This window comes from Panthera pardus, unplaced genomic scaffold (genome assembly GCF_024362965.1).
Source record: "Panthera pardus isolate Hobbes unplaced genomic scaffold, ASM2436296v1 HiC_scaffold_13, whole genome shotgun sequence".
In the NCBI taxonomy this organism is placed as follows: domain Eukaryota; kingdom Metazoa; phylum Chordata; class Mammalia; order Carnivora; family Felidae; genus Panthera; species Panthera pardus.
The window spans coordinates 29,029,773-29,053,020 of NW_026526688.1; the positions used below are offsets into that span (position 1 = coordinate 29,029,773).

Sequence of the window (23,248 nt, forward strand, 5' to 3'; positions counted from 1 at the left end):
ACTAAGTATAGATACACTCAAAGGGTGAGGTTACAATTTTTAGAAAATATGTAACATAATAAATAATAAGAAATCAAGCCCAGAATCTTTTAATGTTTGTTTGTTTATTTTTGAGAGAGAGAGTGCACAGGTGCTTGTGCTTGCAAGTGTGAGCTGTGCGAGGGGCAGACAGAGAGGGAGAATCCCAAGCAGGCTCTGTCTTGTCAGTGTAGAGCCCCGGGGTGGGGGTAGGGAGCTTGATCTCACGACCCGTGAGATCATGACGTAAACCAAAATCAAGAGTCAGATGCTTAACCGACTGAGCCACCCAGGCACCCCTAAATCTAGATTTCTTTTTTAATTGAAGTACGGTTGACATATAATATTACTAGTTTCAGGTGTATGACATAGCGATTCAACATTTACCGTTGGCCCTTGAGCAATATGGTTTTGAATGGAGTGCATCCACTTGTACATGAATACTTTTAATAAATATAGCACAATACCATAAATGTATTTCCCTTATGATTTGTGTCTTTTTTCTTTCCTTCTTTTTTTTTTTTTTTTTTTTTTGAGAGAGACAGAGAGTGGACAAGAGCAAGTTGGGAGGGGTAGAGAGAGAGGGAGAGAGAGAATCTCAAGCAGGGAGCCCAAAGCAGGGCTTGATCTCATAACTGTGAGATCATGACCTGGACCGAAATCAAGAGTTGGATGCTCAACCAAATGTGCCACCTGGGGGCTCCACCTTACGATTTTCTTAATTTTTTTTCTAGCTTACTTTATACTTATGCAAAATATTTGTTAATTGTTTGTAGTATTGGTAAGGCTTCCTGTCAACAGTAGGCTATTAGTAGTTAAGTTTTGGGGGAGTAAAAAATTACATGTGGATTTTCGACTGTGTGGTGGGTTGGTGCCCATAACCCTCATATTGTTCAAGGGTCAGCTGTACACACATTACAAAATGTTCACCAGAGCAAGTGTAGTTACCATCTGTCACCATACAAATAGTCATTCTAATATTATTAACTATATTCCTTATGTTGTACTTTTCATGCTCGTGACTTATTTATTTTATAATTGAGAGTTTGTACCTCTTAATCCCCTTTATCCATTTTGTCTGTTCCTCAGCACCCCTCCCCTCTGGCAACCACCACTTTGCTTTTTGTATTTATGAGTCTTGTTTCTGGTGTTTTGGTATGGGATTTGTCTTTCTTTGAATTATTTCACTTGGCAAAATACCCTCCAGGGCCATCCATGGTGTCTCAAATGGCAAGATTTCATTCCTTTTTATGGCTGAGTAGTATTCCATTGCACACCTTTTTCATTCATCCTTAGATGGACACTTAGGTTTCTTCCCTATCTTGGATATTGTATATAATGCTGTGATAAAAATCGGGATGTATCCTTTTGAATTAGTGTTTTTATCTTCTTTGGATAAATACCCAGTCGTGAAATTCCTGGATTGTAGGGTATTGCTATTTTTAATTTTTTGAGGTACCTCTATACTGTTTTCTATAGTGGCTAAATGTACAATTTACATTCCCACCAACAGTGCACAAGGGTTCCCTTTTCTCCACATTCTTACCAACACTTGTTATTTCTTGTCTTTTTGATACTAGCCATTCTGACATATGTGAGGTGATATCTCATTGTGGTTTTGATTTGCATTTCCCTGATGATTAGTGATGTTGAGCATCTTTCATGTGTCTGTTGGCCATCTGGATGTCTTCTTTGGAAAGATGTCTGTTTAGATCCTCTGCCCCCCTTTTTTTTTAATCACATTTTTTTTTTTTTTGGTGTTGAGTTGTATGATTTCTTTGTATATTTTGGATATAAACCTTTTATTGGATATATCATTTGCAAATATCTTGTTCTATTCAATAGATTGCTTTTTTGTTTTGTTGGTGGTTTCTTTTACTGTGCAAAAGCTTTTTAATTTGATGTAGTCCCAATTGTTTTTTGGTTTTGTTTTTTGCTTTTGTTGCCCTTGCTTGAGAAGTCAGATCCCCAAAATATTGCTAAGATTGATGTCCAAGAGTTAACCACCTGTTTTCTTTTAGGATTTGTATGCAAACCCAGAATGTTTAAAGTTCATTGCATTGTTGATTAAATTTGAAAGACGTTTTGACTAGAAGCTGCCTCTCAGTAAAAAGAATATAACTATATAGATGAAACCCAGAGAGTCTAACCAAAATTAAGGCATTGATAACCAAATTGAATTGCTGAAGCATTTAAGCTGCTTTGGTTTTATAAGCTCTCTGTGTTAAATTATTTTGTAAACACTTATTAGTCCCATTTTATAACTTACAAGTCATTGAGACTTTTTTAATTCATTCTTATTTTGTACATGCACAAAAAGGTGAGTATGTGACTATTACTGTTGTAATTTAGATTATATTTGGAAACCTCCTAAGTATACTTTTACAGTATCAAAACTATACTTTGGGTCAGGTCTAATGGGTAAGAATGAAGTCTTTTTGGAAAATGAATCCATTTTCTCTCCCCTATTTGAATTTATCATTTTTTTTAAATGTTTATTTATTTTTGAGACAGAGAGAGATAGAGCATGAACCGGGGAGGGTCAGAGAGAGAGGGAGACACAGAATCTAAAACAGGCTCCAGGCTCTGAGCTGTCAGCAGAGAGCCCGACGCGGGGCTCGAACTCACGGACCGTGAGATCATGACCTGAGCCGAAGTCGGACGCTTAACCGACTGAGCCACCCAGGCGCCCCTGAATTTATCATTTAAAAGAACGTTCTGTTGATGAAGCACTTCTCTGCTTAATTAATTTTTAATAACTTTATATACCTTGTCTAGTTGGCATGGATTTGGTATCTTCACTTGATTCCTGTCAGTACACTGAAGGGAATGAGGTATAGTAACAGTAGAAGATCTATCACAATTTCTCTTGTAACTGAACTCAAGGGATTTGCCTCTTGGGGTGCATTAAATTGAACACAACCCAAGGAAGTGTTGAAGGCAAAGAACTTTTTATTACCTGATATAAGTAAGGAGTCAGGGAGCTAGCTCTCAAAAGCACTGTCTCCCTGTGGGGTTGTACAGGAAGCTTTTATTCTGTGTGTTTGGGGGTAGAGGCAGGGAGCTTACATATACTTTAAGGAACTTATACATATTCTGTTACTTAGGCACTTTAGTTCAGTTGTGCATACCTAGCATGTCAATGTGCTAGTGCATACATACATCGTCTGTTCAAAAAATGGCAGAAAACCCCTCCCATAGGAGGAAATCTTTGTATTACAGTGAGCTAACCCAGGACAACCCGGGGCTTCAGGTCAACCCGGGGCTTCTGCGCAGGTCCTCAACTCATCCACAAGGGCTCAAACTGGTTCACATAAGAGGCTATCAGATGAAACACCCCACGTGGGACCACCAGGTGAAATAACCTGGCTGGGTGTCTCCTTGGCCACACTGCTGGTTCTGTAAAGCTGAATACATTCCTTCCCTTCTTTTGTCCCTTCCCTTTCTCCCTTCTGCTTGATTGCTATCAGAACTGTGATTTGAGTAACTTTCTGTTGCTTCCTAGCTAACACTATCGATATACCAACTTATGTATAACTGTAGATTAAAAGATGTAACGTCCTGTTTATCACTGCTTATCTTTATATTGATGCCATGGTTGGTAAGGCAAGTAATATAATATATAATAATAATAATGTAATAAGGCAAGTAATATATTAGGAATTTAATCCCATGTTACAGATGAGGAAACGAAAACAGAAAGTAAAGTGACTTGTCCAAAGTCACATGGATACTAAGTGGCCAAGTGTCAAAGTGTAATTTTCCAAAATATTAAAGACTGATTCTCATACAAATACAGAATCAACAGATGTCACATTCAGTTCACTAATGAGGGAACCAGCAGAAGATAAAATTTGTTCAAAGAGGAACAGAGATTATATAGTATATTAGGGTTCTCCAGAAAAACAGAACCAGTAGGATATATATAGATCTATAGAAAAAGATTTTTTTTAAGTTTATTTATTTTGAAAGAAAGAGAGGGAGTATGCGTGGGAGCATGAGTGATGGGGAAGGGGCAGAGAGAGAGGAAGAGAGAATCTGTCAGTGTGGAGCCCAACACAAGCCTGGAACTCACAAACTGTGAGATCATGATGTGAGCCAAAATCAAGACTCGGACGCTTAACCGACTGAGCCAGCCAGGCACCTCTAGGAAGAGATTTATTATGAAGAATTGGTTCATGCAATTATGGAGGCCTAGAAATTCTGCAGTTTGCTGTCAGCAAGCTGGAAGTCTAGGAAAACCAGTGGTGTAGTTCCAGTCTAAATCTGAAGGCCTAAGAACCAGAGGAGCCAGTGGTCTAAGTGCCCCTCCTAGGGGGGGTCTGAGAACTGAGGAGTGTGGTGTGGGAGGGCAAGAGAAGAAGGACGTCTCAGCTCAAGTGGAGAGCAGATCTGCCCTCTCTCTGCCTTTTTGTTTTATGGAGGTTCTCAATGGATTGGATTATACCTACCCTTGTTGGTGAGGGCAGTCTTTACAAAGTTCTATTCAAATGCTAGTTTCCTCTGGAAACACCCTCCCAGACACACCTAGAATTGATGTTCAGCCAGCTCTGGGCCAGGTAACCCCTTAGCCTAGTTAAGTTGACCTGTAAAATTGACCATTACATGTAGACATTGGAGAAATAACTTTGGAATAAAATTGCTGGGTCAACTACAGAGCTATCCCTACAGACATTTTCTTTTCTACATGACAGAATTCAATTGCTTCTTAACCAGACAAAAACTTACAAGTTAACAAGTAACTTCACAGAGTCTCAGTTTTTAATCAGTAGTAAATAGCAAGTCATATAAAGGTATATTCTCTAATGAAAGTTATCTTTGGACAAGATTGTGTTCCTATATGACATTGAAAGGATGTACTGCCTTCTCTTTTAACTTAACTTTTGGATAATTTAACTTTTGGATAATTTTTCTTGACACAAAGCAACGTGGGAGCCTAGGTTTTCTGACTCCAAGCCCAGATTTCTTTCCATTCTAGTCTTCTGCCTCTTCATAATATAATTTTTTTTTAAGTTTGTGTGTTTATTTCAAGGGAGAGAGCACACACAGAGAAGGGCCAAGAGACAGAAGGAAAGAGAATCCCAGGCAGGCTCTGCATTGATGCGGGGCTTGAACTCACAAACGAACCTTGAGATCATGATCTGAACTGGAAATCAAGAATCAGACACTTAACTGACTGAGCCATCCAGGTGCCCCTTAATAGTATAATGTTTAATATGAGAGCAGTCTGCTAACTTTTGCAAAATCAGTTAGTCTTTGTTATTAGTTTTCCTTTGTGATAGAAATTCCTTTGTTATACGGTGATGGTCATAGATTTTTCTTCCTCAGAGAAATGTGAAACTTAATGGATATTTGTAAAATTTGCATAAATGCCCAAAGTGAAAAATTGAAATTACAGCTTATATACCATGGCTACTTAAAAAAAAAATTTTTTTTTTTTTTTAGTATTTATTTTTGAGAGAGAGAGACCGAGCGCAAGCAGGGGAGGGACAGAGAGAGAGGCAGACACAGAATCTGATGCAGGCTCCAGGCTCTGAGCTGTCAGCACAGAGCTCGATACGGGGCTTGAATTCATGAACCATGAGATCATGACCTGAGCTGAAGCTGGATGCTTAACCGACTGAACTACCCAGGCACCCCATACCATGACCACTCTTTTATGACATTTGGTTAGCAGATTTCAAAGTCATTGTAAACATTCTTGATTTTTGACTAAATCAAAATTTATAAAAACATTTTATCAGATTAGCCTTTACATATTTTGAACAAATAGAAGTGAACTATTTTAGATAGTAGGTAGAAATTTGTTCACGTTAAACAGTATAAATTTCCTACAGTTAAACACTGAACTACTTACTAAAAATTTTTTCCTGGACGTGGTTATCTGTAGGTATCATGTAACTTAACAGTGTTTTGTTGTTGTTGTTGTTGTTGTTGTTGTTTTAAACACTTTTCAGAAAGGTTGGGATTCAGTTTAGCCCTCAAGCAGTTAGGCAAGTCAGTTACCATGGTAACAGTAGGTATTAATTTCCTTAGCTTAGTTAAAGGTTTTAGGAACAAAGACATCTCTGAGCTGCTCCACTGAAACCCAGCTTTCTAAGAAACAGGAGTTTGTCCATTTTCTAGAAGATGATAGCATTCTAAGTGGGAAAGTGTTGTCCTCTTTTTTCTTTAAGTCTATTTATTTATTTTGAGAGCAGGAGGCAGAGAGAAGAGAGAGAATCCTGAGCAGGCTCTGCACCATCAACTCAGAGCCCCATGCGAGTCTCCAACTCACAAACTGTGAGATCATGACCTCAGCCAATGTCAGGAGTTGGACACTTAACCGACTGAGGCTGACCCAGGCACCCAAAATGTTGTACTCTTGAGATGAATTTCTACTCTGACAGAGTGAAATAGAATGTGACTTAAAAGCTCTATAGATGATTAAAAAGCTATCCCTTCTTAGTTAATATGATGCAGTTGGTCTTAATTTTCCTGTATTTAGTCTGATTTAAATCTTGAATCTTATAGGTGTATTTCTGTTGCCATGAACTAAAAGGCACTTGAACTGCCCTCAGTAGACAGCTTGTCCTACTGTCTAATTGATGTCAAATAAAATCATTTAAGATGAATGTTTTCAAAACATCATTTATAATTTGGGGAGATAATCTCTTAACATTTAATTGGCTAATATTACTAACCCTCTATAGTAAACCCACTCATTCTGCTATCATTAATTTCATTTTGCAAGTGATATATCAAAAAGGTTTTACTAAGAAGTTGTATTCTTATTAAGTATTTTATCAGTGTATTATGGTAATTAAAAAATAGCTGTAGTTGTTAATACCAGTAGCACTGGACATTTTCCAGTCTTCCACCATTTTGTTTGTGTTCTGTCGTAGGAGTTGGCTAACTTGTGGAGCACATTTGATTTGCTGCTTGCTTTTGGTTTGAGCTAAATGGTTTTCACTGACTATGAGCTAAATGGTTTTCACATTTTTAAGTGACTGAACAAAAATCAAAAGAAGAATAACATTTTGGTAAATTTTATAAATCTAGATTTCATTGTCTTTAAAGTTTCATTAGGACATAGCTGTGTTTACTTAAGTATTACTTATGGCATTTGTGCCACAATGTCTGAATAGAATATTTACTATCTGACTCTGTAGAGAAAAAGTTGGCTCTTACTCTATAGTACAAAAAAATGTAGCCTTAGTTGTTCATTTAAAAAAACAAAAACTTTTCCCTCTTTTATTGGTTTAGTTTTCCCTCCTGATTGCTGAAAGTAATACATGTTCTTATCGAAAATTTGGAACGTTTAGAAAAGTATAAAGAAGAAAATTGAAAACTATCTTCAGTGGTGGGATAACAACTAATATTTTGGTATACATTGCTCCAGACCTTTAAAAATTTATAATATGTAAATATATGTATATGTATGAATTTTTGTATATATGTATATGTACATGTCTGTATAGAATATGTATATATACACATAGAAAAATACACATTTATTGTGTAAATTTAGAGTCTGACTTGCTTTTTCACTTGATAAATTATAAGAATATGTTTAAAAAACTTTTTTTATATTTATTTATTTTTGGGAGAGTGCAGGCAAGGGAGGGGCAGAGAGAAGAGGACAGAGGATCTGAAGTGGGCTCTGCACTGGCAGGCTGAAAGCAGTGAGCCCGATGTGGGGCTTGAACTCATGAATTCGAGCTCATGACCTGAGCCAAAGTTGGACGCTCAACCAACTGAGCCACCCAAGTGCCCCAAGAATATGTTTTTAATGGCTGCGTAGTGCTCTGTTTTATGGATGTACCATAATTCATTATTTAACTATTTTTACCGTTGTTGGACATGTCTATTTTCAACTCTTTATCATAATATATATTTTATATTATGTTATATAATATATACCTTAAATACTGTTGTATATAACAAGTATGACTATCCTTATATATAAATCTTTCTGAGGAGTGCTGGTTTTTTTGGTAAGATTAATTCTTAAAAGTGAAACTATGTGTAAAATGGTATGAGAACTAGACAGATATTTTAAGGGAAATGTTGGTAGTGTGGTAAAATACTTCCTTGGTCTGCCTTCATGAAGAAGATGGCTCATCTTCCATGTAGCTTCAGCTCTGGTTCAACATAGTAATTTTCACACCAGACCATCAAACCAGTCCTTTTAATAATTTGACTGATAAAACATATGGTTGATACTGATAGTAGGTGGATAGGAGGAACTGGGTCAGTGCCTCACTCTGGGCTCATAGTTTTTACTCACAGTTCTACAGCTTGGGAAAGTAAATTTCTTGTGAGCGTGCTGCTAGCATTATTATGGAAGCCATAGAGAAAAGTGGAGTGATGCTCCAGGTTGGTGTGAGTTGACACAGTAGACTCAGAAATGGAGGTACAAAGGAGATGTGCTCCATTCTTAGGATAATTCACTTGCTACAGTCCTGAGGAAGTAGGTGGTCCAGCCAACCTCTCTGTGGTCTTTGTATCCTTCTTTAAAGGAAACTCCAGGGGGGCCTGGGTGACTCCTTTAGGCGTTTAGGCGTCTGACTTCGACTTCAGCTCAGGTCATGATCTCACGGTTCGTGGGTTTGAGCCCCACATCGGGCTCTGTGCTGACAGCTCAGAGCCTAGAGACTGCCTTGGATTCTGTGTCTCCCTCTCTCTCTCTCTCTCTCTCTCTCTCTCTCTCTCTCTGCCCCTCCCCTGCTGACACTCTGTCTCTCTTTCTCAAAAATAAATAAACATTAAAAAACAATTTATTAAGGAAACTCCATTTGTTAGCATATTCCTAGGTTTTGCTACCACTCTTTCTGTAGTGTACCTACAAAAATATACCCAAGTATTTCACTCAGATAATGATTTGTAACTGGATATTGACCTAAAAAAATTTGTAGGGATACCCACACCAGCTGCTAGTACTGATCTGTCTATAGCAGAGGTTGTAAATTGGGAGGTCTGCAGGCCAAAATTTGGCCTGTAGAGTAGTCTTGGGTATTGCTATCAAATGGAGGATTGCACAGGAACGTGCATTATTCATGTTCTTTGGAAAAATTGGAAGGCCTGACAACACTGTGTCCATGTTGACTATTGGCAAGAGTTAGCTGGAGCAGTTAGTTGCTTCTAATTTGTGCTGTAGCATAATGAATGGGCAAGCAAGATTTTGATGGTTGCATACTTTTTATAGCGTTCAAACATATAAAAGCATTTTGTGAAACATTCAAAGATTCATAATAGGTGAAATTATATTTGAAGGTTATACTAGATGGCGATCCTTTTGTAAACTACTTGAGTTAAGTAACATGCATGGCTATGCATAGTAAACATGGTCAGACAGAGTTGTGTGCTGTGGCTGTGTTATGTAGTAACTTCCTCCTGACTTTTCCTTTTAAATAATTTCCATTCTAATTATTATTTTATTTTATTTTATTATTTATTTTATTCCTTTTGGGAGAGAGTGCAAGCGGGATGGGCAGAGAGAGAGAGAGAAAATTTGACAGCGCAGAGCCTGATGGGGGGCTTGACCTCATGAACCATGAGATCATGACCTGACCCAAACTCAGACACTTAACTGACTGAGCCACCCAAGTGCCCCTCTAGTTATTATTTTAATTGTATATGTGTATGTTATTTAATAATTGGGAAAGCTATATGTGTTTGTGTACATGAAATTCTTTCATTTTTGTCTCAATTTTCATAATTATCTTACTGCTAACAGAAAAGATCATGATTGTTAGCTAATTCTTATTGTATTATATTTAGTATTTTCTAACAGAAAACAATGAATTTTGTTAATTTTCTTGCTTGTTATTTAATTTTTATTTACTTATGATGGCCTTTTTGATGTGATAGTTTGTGAAACCCTGTTTATGATAGAGTTTCATAATATGTTTATTTAATTTAAACTATTGCTTATATCTAAAAATAATTGAACATAATGCAATTCCATTGATTCAGTAAGGGAAAGATAGGCCTTTGAGAAGCTCACTTAAAGATATCTTTTTAAGTTTTTTTAATGTTTATTTATTTATTAAAAAAATTTTTTTTAATGTTTATTTATTTTTGAGAGAGAGATAGAACATAAGCAGGTAGGGGCAGAGAGAGAAGGAGACACAGGATCCGAAGCAGGCTCCAGGCTCTGAGCTGTCAGCACAGAGCCCGACAGGGCTCAAACCCACAAACTGTGAGATCATGACCTGAGCCGAAGTTAGGTGCTTAACCTACTGAGCCACCCAGGCCCACCAGTGTTTATTTTAGAGCGAGAGAGAGACAGAGCACAAGCAGGGTAGAGGCAGAGAGAGAGGGAGACACAGAATCTGAAGCAGCCTCCAGGCTCTGAGCTGTCAGCACAGAGCCCAATGTGGGGCTTGAACTCAGGAAGTGTGAGATAATGACCTGAGTTGAAGTTGGATGCTTAACCGACTGGGCCACCCAGGTGCCCCTCACTTAAACATATTTTTGATTACAGTGTATTTTACTTGTTTTAAAAATTTAAATTATTGGGCCACCTGGGTGGCTCAGTCAGTTGAACATCTGACTCTTGATTTCAGCTCAGGTCATGATCCCAGGGTTGTGGGATTGAGCCCAGTGCTCCCCACTGAGTGTGGAGCCTGCTTAAAATTCTCTGTCTCTCTTCTTCTGCCCCTTTCCCTGTTCACGTGCTCTGTCTCTAAAAAAAAAAAAAAAAAAATTATTAAACTAAATGAAAATAAATATTGCAGTATGTTGTTTTTGTTTACTCTTTTTAACTAAAGAAGTACCTTGGGATAAGATTTGTTTAAAAACTTGAGAATTCAGTTAAACTCAATAATTGACAAAAAACTTTTCCTAAGGAATTAAAGACAGTATTTTAAGTACTTTATTTTTGAGTGCTTTATATTCAAATAAATTTTATTTCTGCAGATATTTACTTTCCTACTGTAATGTCTAATTGATTAAAGCTGGAAAGTTATCTGATTCATGAGTTAAATGTAATAGTAAATATTTCTTCAATAATTAGGCTATAAAGTAAAGAAATATCTCAGAATTATATGGTGTTTCCCCAATTCTTTACTTTTCAGACTAAATTAAAACAAATAGGGGTGTCAAACAAAATACTGTGGTATCTTTTCATAAATCTAAAAATAGTTTGAACCTTTGAAATCATCTTTGAGCACAAAATAAGAACAAAATACTTTTTAGATTGTGATAATCAGATTGAGCTCAAGAGGCTGGTAAAGCCCAGCCAAATTTGTTCTTATTTCCTGCCTGTGTAGAACACTGTGTTTGGGATCAATAAGGCAAAGGAAATGTAAAAGTTGCCATTTTAAATTATTCTATTATAAGATATGTTTAAGGGACGCCTGGATGGCTCAGTCGCTAAAGCATTCAACTTCGGCTCAGGTCATAATCTCTCACAGTTTATGAGTTTGAGCCCCACATCAGGCTCTCTGCTGTCAGCACAGAGCTTACTTTGGATCCTCTGTTGCTCCCCTGTGTGCACATTCTCTGAAAAATAAAATAAACATTTACCAAAAAAAGGAAGATATGTTTAAGATTTGTCAAAGACATAGAAGACAGTACTCATTCAAAAGATTATTTAATGAAAAACTTGTTAATTGCAGATGTGAATCCATAAATGTTGGTAATGGGCCTTGCTTAGAAAGCTCTGTATAGAATCCTTGAAGAAAAATGCCTGAAAGGACATTATTTGCTTGGCAAAGAAGTTTCAAAACTAAAATATTCAAGGGACTATTTGGAAACATACAAGATATTATGGAAACAGTGGCAGTTTGGGACTGGTAATAACAGTAAGGTTTAGGCTTTACCTTAAGTTCAATACTCTTCTAAGTATTAAGTAGTCTTATTCACAGAGAAGCTCCTGTGTATTAAAATTGGCCTGTAGTTCTGAGTTCCACATTGAATGAAGTCATAAAAATGATGAACCTAATGAAATCTAAGCTGCTATAGTACCTTCTCTTCAGCCTTAGGTGAAGAAATGTTAGCTATTTCAGTTATGAAGTATCTGTCCAAAGGAAGGTTTTATAAGCTCAAAGAAAATTTCAGATTATGAAATGGTGAATGGTTCTTACTTTGCAGATTTGTGGAAGTATAGTTGTGTCTCCAATGAATGGTGTCCTTAACTGACCAAATTTTGAGCACCTGCATTAACTTAAAAGTACAACGATCGTGCGGAAAATATATTAACATGTACTGACAAAGTTTATGGCTTCAGAGTAAAAAATCAGCTTTGGGAGAGTGAAGTTAAAATAGTTTTAGAAGTGACATTTAATTGGTATCATCTGAATCCTAAAGATGAATTAATAATACGTATAGAGCAAACTCCGCGTATACCTGTGACAGAGCTTTAACACAAGTCTATTGAAATACTTGATATAAAAAGATCATTTGTATTCCAAACTTATTTATATTATCAGAAGGAGTTAACATATTTCTCAGTAGAAGAAAAGGAGAAGCTGTTAGATTTAAAGAATTTTAGCATTCTTGAAGTACAATTTAAAGAGGTTGGATTGTTGGAATGCTGGTTAATAGTGAAAAAGAAGTTTTCAGCCTTTTGGAACAAAGCATCCTCTTTTGCCATTTGCTACTACTTACGTTAATAAAGCTTCTTCGTGATGGTTGCTATATAGAATTATTAAGAAAATGTTGTTAAAAGGTTTTAATCAGGAGTTGTATATAGTCATTTTAAGCAGAAAACTTGATATATGAAAGGTGTGTTCATCTAAACAATTTAGTTTCTTGTTTAAAAAGTTTAATTTTACAATGAAGATATAATGAAGATATAAAATTTTTACAAAATTTCACAGGTACACTCCCAGATCCCCTTCCCAGTATGCTATAAAAATATTTTCATTTTCTGAATGTGCTATGAAGTTGAAAATGTTGTGGACTCCTGGGGTAGACCTACATTTCTAAATGAAGTGAGCATCAAGAATCATCATGTATTTGAACAGAGTTGACAGCTATCAAATCCCTTAGCTGAGTTTTAACCCTTGATAAAAAATAATTTCTAAACAAAAAAAAGAACTAAAAGTCTTTATAAGTATTATTGCTAGATTTAACAGGAAGTTTCAGGGTGCCTGGGTGGCTCAGTCAGTTAAGCATCTGACTTTGGCTCAGGTCATGATCTTGCGGTTTGTGGGTACGAGCCCAGTGTTGGGCTCTATGCTGACAGTGCAGAGTCTGGAGCCTTCTTCCAATTCTGTGTTTCCCTCTCTCTGCCCCTCCCCCGCTCACACTCTGTCTGTGTCTCTCAAAAATGAATAAACGTTAAAAAAAACCCCAAAAAACAGACTCAACAGGAAGTTACATTAATGAAGGAACCGAAGATGGTTGAAAAGGAAAGTTGCAGGGTAAGAAAGGAATTGAAACATAATTCCTTAAATAAAATAACTCGGTGGAATTACTGTGGTAGAACAAATGTGGCTGAAAACAAAATAGTATTTGTTGAGTGAACTGAACAACTGGTTGGAGGACGCCTACTTGATTTTCCTGTCTTAGAGACCTTCAGAGGAGTTGTAAGATCAGTGTGCTGGTGGGCTAGGTCTTGAGATTACAACTTGGGAGACCTGTGGATAGAGGAATTGCCTCTTAAGGCTTCAGTGGAAGACTTACAGTCTTTGTCCCATTCACAGCTTCCTGAGGGACCCTAAGAGCAGATGACTGCTGACGGTAAATAGAGTTTTACAAGCAAAGAAAAATAATAGCCCGACTAAGGAAGCCCCCATCAGTGGACAGAAGGCCAAAGAACACCAGAATAGGACATTCCTGTTGGAACAGATATTTGAACTAAATTATAACTTTTACAAAAGAGAGAAATAATAAGCACATTTAGGGAGACTCAACTAGAGCACAAAGAAACTTTCTGAAACTAGCAATCAAGTTCTTAACATTATAAAAATCCAATAGACAAAGTGAAAGAGGACTATCACCATTGAGAGTGAAATTAGCATCTTGGAAGTCACGTGGAAGAAGTATCTTAAAATTAAAGAGTTGGTAGTCAGGAGGGAAAAAATAGAGTCTAGGAGATGAAATCCAGGTAAGAAATTCACCAGCATGTGAATAAATGCTGTAGCAGGAAAAAAAGGAATAGATAATGGCAATCAATAACTAGGAATAGGATTATATTGGTTTACTGAAGGTGCCATAGTTAAGTATTACAAACTATGATTTAATTTATAGTAAATTTATGTGATTTAGTTTATAATAAATAGAAATTTATCCTCGTAGTTTTGGTGACTAGAGGTCTGAAACCAAGTTGTTGGCGGAGCTGTTTCCTTCTCAGGGATGTGGAGGAAGGATCGGTTTCAGGTCTGCTCATCACTAGATGATGTCTCTAGATGACTCTTTCTCCCTGTGTTTCTTCACATCATCTTCCCTCTATGCATGCCTGTCTCTGTGTCCACATTTCCCCTTTTTGTAAGAACACCACTTAGTTTGGATTATAGATCACTGTAATTACCTTGTTAAAATTTGATTTACTGATGTAAAGACTCTGTTTCCAAATAAAGAGCCACATGCTGAAGTACTTACTGGAAGTTAGGACTCCAACATATCTTTTTTGGGGGGAGGGATACAATTCAACTTACAATGAGGGGAAATTTTTCTGATTTTAAGAAAAAGATGTGAAAAGGAGTCCTGATTGCAGGGAGAATAAAGTTTACACTTGGGCCTCTTAAAATATAAACATCCATGAAAGTCTTTCAAGCTCCCAGATGGGAAATAGAGATTACTTATAAGAGAAAAGCCATCAGGGAACCACTGGATTTCTTATTTGCAGCATCAAAAGGTAGAAGACAATAAGAGAATATTTATAGACTACTGAGGGACGGTTGTACTCAGCCAACACATCATTCTCCTATCTGTTTGAAAAAAATACATTTTCACATATGCAGGGGATCAGAGTTTATTACCTACATATTCTACCTGAAGAAAATAATTTGAAGAGTTCTCTGTATTATGTTGAATGAAATAAGTCAGAAAGATATCATATGATTTCATTCATATGTGGAATTTAAGATAGAAAACAGATGAACATAGGAGAAAGGAAGGAAAAATAAGATACAAACAGGGAGACAAAAATGATAAGACTCTTAACTGAGAACAAACTGAGAGTTGACGGGGGTGGGAAGTTGAGGGGGGATGGGGAATATTAAAATGGTTGATAAAATTTGTAACACAAATGTTTAGAAAATAGTAAGGATTCTTGAAATAGAAGAGCAATACTAAGTAAACTAACAGGCTGTAACTAAAACCATATCATATCAAAAAAACAGTATGTAGAAGGGTGGGGAAGTAAAAACACTCTGACTTTTGCCTTGCTAGGGAGAAGGACTGTGCAAATGTAGTGTCTTGGTGGGAAAGGGATATTGTCATGTTAGTTTGCTGAGATAGTAGGATGGAAAAAAAAATGAAATTTTGTCATTGGTTATGGGAAAAAAAGTATGAATGGTAATTTTGGCCAATTAGAAAAAATGAAATAAGAGTAAAAAGAAACTGAAGAAAGTCCAAAGCAAACCAAATCAAAGTACATTACAGATCTTCCTTGAGTGAGGACTTCCCTGATAGACCAAAAGTCTGTCTGTCTGTCTTTCTTTCTTTCTTTCTTTCTTTCTTTCTTTCTTTCTTTCTTTCTTTCAAGTTTTGAGAAAGAAATAGAGAGCAAGTGCAGAAGGGATGGAGGGAGAGGGAGACAGAATCCCAAGCAGGCTCTGCTTTCAGCACAGAGCCTAATGTGGGGCTCAAACTCATGAACTGTGAGATCGTGACCTGAGCAGAAACCAAGAGTCAGACACTAATCAACTGAGCCACCCAGGTGCCCAGACCAAAGTGTTTCTTATATCTAACCTCCTGAACATCATAGCTTAGCCTAGTTTAACATAAATGTGCTCAGAACACTTACATTAGCCTACAGTTGGGCAAAAATTATCTAACAGGAAGGATGTTTTATAATAAAGTGTTGAATATCTCATGTAATTTATTGAATATTGTACTGAAAGTGAAAACCAGAATGGTTGTGTGGTTACAGAATGGTTGTCAGTGTGTTGGTTGTTTATCCTTGTGATGGTGTTGGCTAACCGGGAGCTGTGGCTCCCCGCTGCTGCCCAGCATCACCCCAAAGAATCATACCACATATCACTAGCACGAGAAAAGATCCAACTTCAAATCTGAAGTGTGGTTTCTATTGAATATGTATTGCTTTTGCACTGTTGTCAAGTTGAAAAATCCTAAGTCAAACCATTGTTCATCAGGGACCATCTGTATTTATTTCAAAGAGGAATTTAAAGTCCTTTAATGGTATAATATGAAGTGTTATGAAATGAGAAAAGACTTCATTTTAGAGAAAGACCGGTCAAAGTGGTTTGTACTCAACAACATAACATCTAAATATATAAGTTAAAAATTCTATTAATCGATGACTTGGATCCCTCATGAGAATAGCCTTTATGTGATCAGTGATTAAAATTCTCATGTATCTTGGGGCACCATGGTGGCTCAGTCAGTTAAGTGTCTGACTTTTTTTTTTTTTTAATGTTTATTCTTTGAGAGAGAGAGAGAGAGAGAGAGACAGACAGACAAGAGTGTGAGCGAGGGAGGGGCAGAGAGAGAGGGAGACACAGAATCTGAAGCAGACTCCAGGCTCTGAGCTGTCAGCACAGAGCCCGATGTAGGGCTCAAACTTGTGAACTGTGAGATCATGTCCTGAGCCAAAGTCGGTTATTCAACCAACTGAGCCACTCAGGCGCCCCACGTATCTGACTCTTCATTTCAGCTCAGGTCATGATCTCACAGTTCCTAAGATTGAGCCCTGTGTTGGATTCTGTGGTGACAGCATGGAGCCTGCTTGGGATTCTCTCTCTCCCACTCTCCCTCTGCCCCTCCCCTGCTCTCTCTCGCTCTCAAAATAAATCATTAAACTTAAAAAAAAAAAAAAAATCCTTATGTATCTTGAAGAATTTCCCTGTTGCAAATTGTTCTACAACCTTAATTTTCTGTATGCTTTTTATCTGCTGAGAGCTGAGTAAATTTGAGAAAGATACTAGGTTTGTAAACAAGTTTACTTTCAAATTTTTTGCCTGGAAGCATCTAGACAGAATTTTGTGTGCAAAAGAGAGTATTTTACATCTGAAAACTAAGCATTTCAAGTTAAAACAATTTTAGTGTTATAGGTGGCAGTAGGGAAGAGTTACTGGAGTTTTATTTCCATTTTGGTAGTATGAATGAATGAATTACAAAATTCCAAGATTTTGTAGTTGGTTTTATAGAGTTGTGTATTATTTGTAGGAACCTCAATTTTCTGGCAGTTTTGCAAATTATCTACTCTGTGTATAGTAAAAACTTGTTTTTCAGCTTTATAAAAATAATATTTTAAGATTAAGAGCAGACCATATATAAAAGTAGACTTTGGGACTAACTTTTAACTCTCTTGTTAAGAGTTTTGAGTTTGTGACACATATACACATATTAATAACTACTAATGTTTGTGAAATGTTTTATAGTGATTAATACATATATTTTGTATGTTTTATCTTAGTGCATATAATACAAGTGGTAACACCCATACTTGCGTTGTCCATTCTGATCCAGTGATTCATAGATCTTACCCAGTGTCAAAATTTTGCTAATGATTCAAAGAATACAGGCAAGCACGAAGTGCAGATGGCATATTCTTTTTTTGGAGGAGCCTGAGACTGTCAGACACAGATTCCAAAAATGTCCTTTTCTTTTGCAATAGGACATGTTATAGTTTTGGATTAACAGAACAGTTTTGAGCATTGTGTGCAAAAAAACCCCCCTTTTTTTGCACAAAAGAAATTGTTTTGGTTTTGGAACTCCTCTGTTTTATATTCTCTTTATTACACAGCTTACTTGACTACTTCCCATTTTATAGCCATAAATTAATAAATCCATAATGTCAGGCATATTTATGATAAGCAGTCAAGATAGTTGAGTTATATCTTGCCAACAGCACTTTCTAGATAGGTATTCTTTGGTATTTTTCTGCTAGTAAATGCCATTGATAGGTTTATTAGGACTACCCTCTGGTTTTAGGTCATTAGTGTTTTATTTATTGGGATCCATTGTTGAGGTCTTTCATTTACCCTTCCCCAGTTGGGAGAGTGTATTACTAGCTTCCTGTTAACCCTTTCCTTCCTAATGCATAAGAGTGGTGGAGTTGGTTCTATATAGAAAATTTTGCTAGAGTAATCTCTAAACATTTTCCTTTATAAATTATCAGTATTCTCAGTTTTGGGGGTTCATGCTTGAGAAAATGAGCAATTAAAATGGATACCTGCTAATACTGTTTAATTTCTTCAGGGTTTATATTGCTAAGTATTGAGGGATAACAGGCTGTCCCTAAATCATAAATAGTTGCTTTGATTATTTCATATTAACATCATGTTTCTTCATAAGAATCTTTAGGTATATATTCAAAACTGCTGTCCCTTTACTGGAAATTTGAGTTAATAGAAACTAAGGTTGGAGTTGGAAAGATTTTATTAAGAACTTAAAGCTACTTCACTTTAGTGAAGTAAGTCACCTGAGGGTATGGATCCATTTGCCATTAACAAGAAGAGTATATCATGGTTCTATTCATTGTGTTTTCCGTAACTATTCTTGAAGTGTGGTTTACATTGGGAAGAGCCCTCAAAGCTAGTAATAGATTTTTAAAAATATCCCCTATAAAACTCTTATTCTTAGGGAAATTTGTTCAGTTACTAGGCCAAGAGCTTAATTAAAAAAACCCAAAAAACAACAAAAAAAAACCCCTTACTATCGAAAAGCTGTTCTCAGTCTAAAAATTCATTTTTCAAGTAGACTTGTGAATAAGTCCAACAGTTTGCTGAGTTTAGTTAGATCTTAGGAGAGGTGATAAGAAAATTAAACATGTCAAAAATTTGTAAGAATTTATACACCCAATGATTGTCTTTGGTAGTGAGATAAAGATTATCTTTGATCCTTTGAAAGGATCAAAGTCATAGAATAATAGGATTTTGAAATTGCTAGGACCTTCGAGCTCAATTAAACTGGCTCACTTATTTTAGAAAGAAGAAATACTAAATGTATAGTTATTAGATCTGGCATATTATATCTGTTTCCTTTTGTTTTTCAATTCCATCTCTTAAAACCTATATGTGGGCCAAATGCCATAACTTTAAATATGCATCTTTGTTTCTTCATTCATATCCACAGACCTCTCTCTGAGTTTTCTTTCAAAGATTGCACTGTATTTATTCACAGAGTAATTGTGTTTTGGATTTTGCTACTTGACCTTATTAAAGATGAATGAAAAAAAATTGGAAACAACTCCACAGCAGCGGAAACTTCCAGAATGGATGTCTATGCAGAATGAGAGATGTCATATAGAAGAAAGAAAGGTATGCAGTTCACTAGTTCTTTTTCTTTTTTTTTTTTTTTTAGTTTATTTTTGAGAGAGAGAGAAAGAGAGAGAGAGAAAGTGCGTGAGCAAGTGGGGGAGGGGTAGAGAGAGAGAGAATCCCAAGCAGGCTCCTACAGAACTCACGAATGGTGAGATCATGACCTGAGCTGAAATCAAGAGTCAAGCACTTAACCTACAGGGCCACCCAGGTGCCCCACCAATTCTTATTTCAGATGGGAAATTTAGTGAAATTTCACTTTAAATTGAGTCAGTCTTCACTTGTAAGTTTCAGGTCATTATTTTAATTACAATTGCTGTTGTGTGATTTAACCACAACTAGTTATTGAATGGTGGAATGGGATTAAATTTTAATTGGGCTTACAAAATGGGAATTCTTGCTGTGTACTTTACCTTTTTATCACATTTGTATGGTTGACCTTACTAGTATGTTCTAATTTAGATAATTTAGACAGTATTTACTATGGGAATTTTTGTGGGTATTAAGTTTTCATAGATTCAAGATCCACCAGCCAGTCTTTAGCATTTTAAGTCAACATTATTACATCTAGAATACAAATATAATTATAGAAAAACATTAATAAGTGCTCTTATGAAAATACATAGGATTATAAGTTTACAAATAAGCTCTTTAGAAAAATAATTTTATTATGGATGGCTCCATTTTTGCTACATTGTCCTTCTGACTTCATTAAGTCTCTAGAACATTAGTGATAAAACTTAGAACTATAATTTGAATGCTACACTGAACTTCATGATTTCCATGAACATTTCTTATTTAATGTGAACTTTATTTGTGCCTTTTGGAATTTTATTTAATTCAAGGCATCTGTTCAGAGGAGTATTTTTGAAGATGTTCTCCCCTTCTTAGAGTTCACTGGATCCATTGTTTATAGTTATGAAGCTAGTGATTGTTCTTTTCTATCAGAAGATATTAGGTAAGAGATTTGAATTTCCTAGTTTCATTTGAAGATAACTGTTATGACAGTATTTGTCAGCATACTGAATTTTACAGTTAAGATATGTTCTATAGACAATTATTTCTACATGTGGAATATTACTTGACGAGTTCTAATTTTACATTAAAAAACCCTTAAAATCATTGGATTAAATGTGTAATGCGTACCTGTTTGTTCATTCATAAGCCTATTACTTTCGCTAAATTTTTGTTGCTTTTGCTACTTCAGATATATAGAACTATTTTTTTCAAAGTTTGTTTTATTTATTTTGAGAGAGAGCATGTGTATGTGAGTGGGGACAAGGGAGAGAGATGGAGAGAGAGCAGGCTCTATGCTATCAGCACAGAGCCCAACATGGGGCTCGATCCCATGACTGGGAGGTCATAACCTGAGCTGAAACCAAGAGTCAGATGGTCAGTCAACTGAGCCACCCAGGTGCCCCCAGATATGTAGAACTATTGAAGACATTGTTAATTAATGTAAGACAAAAAAATACAAGAATTATTCAACCTCCAAATGCTCCATTATATTTCATTAAAAATACCAACCTAGTAATATAGAATAGTGGTTGTGATCACCTGTCTTGCATTTAGTGAGCAAAAATTATAGGGAATGATTCTTAAAAAGAACATTAGAAATGACTGTTAGTATTTTTTTTTAAGTTTATTTATTTCGACAGAGAGAAAGAGAGCACGTGGGGTAGGGACAGAGAGAGGGAGAGAGCCTTTCAAGCAGGCTCTGCACTAACACAGTGCAGAGCCCGATGTAGGGCTTGAACTCACAAATCATGAGATCATGACCTGAGCCTAAATCAAGTTGGATGCTTAATGATTGAGCCCCCCAGGTGCCCTAACTGTTAGTATTTTTTTTTTTTCAGTTTATTTACTTTTGAGAGAGAGACAGAGAGAGCAGAGCGAGTGGGGAGGGACAGAGAGAGAGGGAGAGCAAGAATCCCAAGCAGGCTTTGTCAGTGCGGAGTCCAGTGTGGACCTTGAACTCACAAACGGTGAGATAATGGATGACCTGAGCCAAAACCAAGAGTCGGACACTTAGCTGACTGAGCACCCAGGTGACCCCGGACTGTTAGTATTTTTAAAAATTGACTTGTTAAATTAGGACTCTGCATTAATACAATGTAAGGCACTTGAAGCATTTTATAAGGGGAAGTAGTAGAGAATTCATTCAGATCTTCTTTGAAGTTGTTACACTTTTTTTTTTTTTAACTGTTATACATTGCAGTGGTTAAAAGAAGCAGAGTTAAGTTTAGCTATTTATTATTATCTCCTGGTGGTAGATGAATTCTAGAAATAGTATTCAGGTGTCCTCACTCCTACTGCATACAGTTAATTGGCCACTTTTTGGTCTCATTATATAGAACAAAATTTGTCTCACAGAGAAAGTACAATTTGTCATTTACGATTGTATGTTAACTCCACCATCTTAACAGTGCTATAGCATGTCATATCTGAAGGCAGTAAGCATAAGGGATTTGAGGAATGTAGTTCTGATAAATTCTGTGTGTGTTAGGAAAGACAGGCAGGTTTGTTTTTAGCCTCTACTGGCCACCTTAAAGATTTTTGCTATCACAGGTTTTCTACCATTAGATTATGATGTGCCAGGGGCGCCTAGGTGGCTCAGTCAGCTGAGTGTCCGGCTTCGGCTCAGGTCATGATCTCACTGTCTGTGAGTTTGAGCCCCGCGTCGGGCTCTGTGCTGACAGCTCAGAGCCTGGAGCCTGCTTCGGATTCTGTGTCTCCCTCTCTCTGTGCTCCTCCCCAGCTCATGCCCTGTCTCTCTCTCTCCCTCAAAAATAAATAAACATTAAAAAAATTAGATTATGATATGCCTTTCTGTAGTGCAGTTTGTCTTAATCCTGCTTGGGGTTTCATTGAGCTTTTTGGATGTGTGGCTTTATAGTTTCATCAAATTTAAAACATTACTTTAGATTTTTGTTGTTGTTCCCATCCTGTACTCTCTTCTCCTTCTGGCAGCCTCTATACACATAGGTTGGATTGCTTAATCCTGTGTCACTGGTCATGTAGCTCTCTTCCCTTTCAGTCTTTCATTGTTTCCTTAATTCTTTTTAGCTCTGTGCTTCAGTTTGAATAGTTCCTTCTGCTACGTCTGCAATTTTGCTTTTTTTCCTTTTGTAGTGTCTATCATCCCATCCTGTAAATTTTTCATTTTATTGTATTTTCATCTCTAGAAGTTAGTTTTGTTTCTTTTTAAAAATATCTTCCATTTTGGCTCTCATCATATTCATGTTTTCTTTTAAATATTTGAACATATTCAGCATATTTATAATGCTTGTTTTAGTGTGCTTACGTGTTAATTCAATTATTTCAGTTATTTTATTTTTTTATGAAATGATTTTTATCCTGGTTAGGGGTCACATCTTCCTGTTTTATCCTAATGGCTGGCAATTTTGATTGGACATTGTGATTTTACCTTGTTGAATGTTGGATTTGCTTTTTTGCAAAGAAAGGAGCTTTGCTCTGTTAAACAGTTAAGTTACCTGAAGACCAGCTTTTACCTTTTGAGCCTTATTTATTTCGTTATTTATATTTTATTTTTTTAAATTTCTTTTTGGGAGAGCACAAGTGGGGGAGGGACAGAGACAGGAGGACAAACGATCTAAAGCAGGTTCTGCACTGACATGCTGACAGCAATGAGCCCGATGTGGGGCTTGAACTCAGGAACTAAGATCATGACCTGAGCCAGAGTCGGATGTTCAGCCGACTGAGCCACCTGGCTGGATGCCCTGAGCCTTTAGTTTTAAGCTTTGTTAGGGCAGGTCTTTGGAAGTCTTTACTCTGGGAATAATTTAGCACTATAATGTGTGACCAGTCTGGCCTTTTTGCTGACTGCCCCA

General features: G+C 36.5%; 1 protein-coding gene across 3 annotated transcripts in view; it reads left to right on the forward strand.

The window, feature by feature from the left end:
• The window catches only part of WRN (WRN RecQ like helicase), a 152,970-nt gene that overhangs the window by 18,617 nt on the left and 111,105 nt on the right, over positions 1 to 23,248 (forward strand). For 2 of the 3 annotated variants that reach the window (XM_019466845.2, XM_019466847.2), the window contains exons 2-3: positions 19,213 to 19,397; positions 20,243 to 20,355. In XM_019466845.2, the coding sequence (XP_019322390.2) occupies positions 19,302 to 19,397; positions 20,243 to 20,355 (209 nt within the window). In that variant the 5' untranslated portion in view covers positions 19,213 to 19,301. The remainder of the gene's footprint in view (positions 1 to 19,212; positions 19,398 to 20,242; positions 20,356 to 23,248) is intronic. The other variant, XM_019466846.2, reaches the window with a different exon arrangement.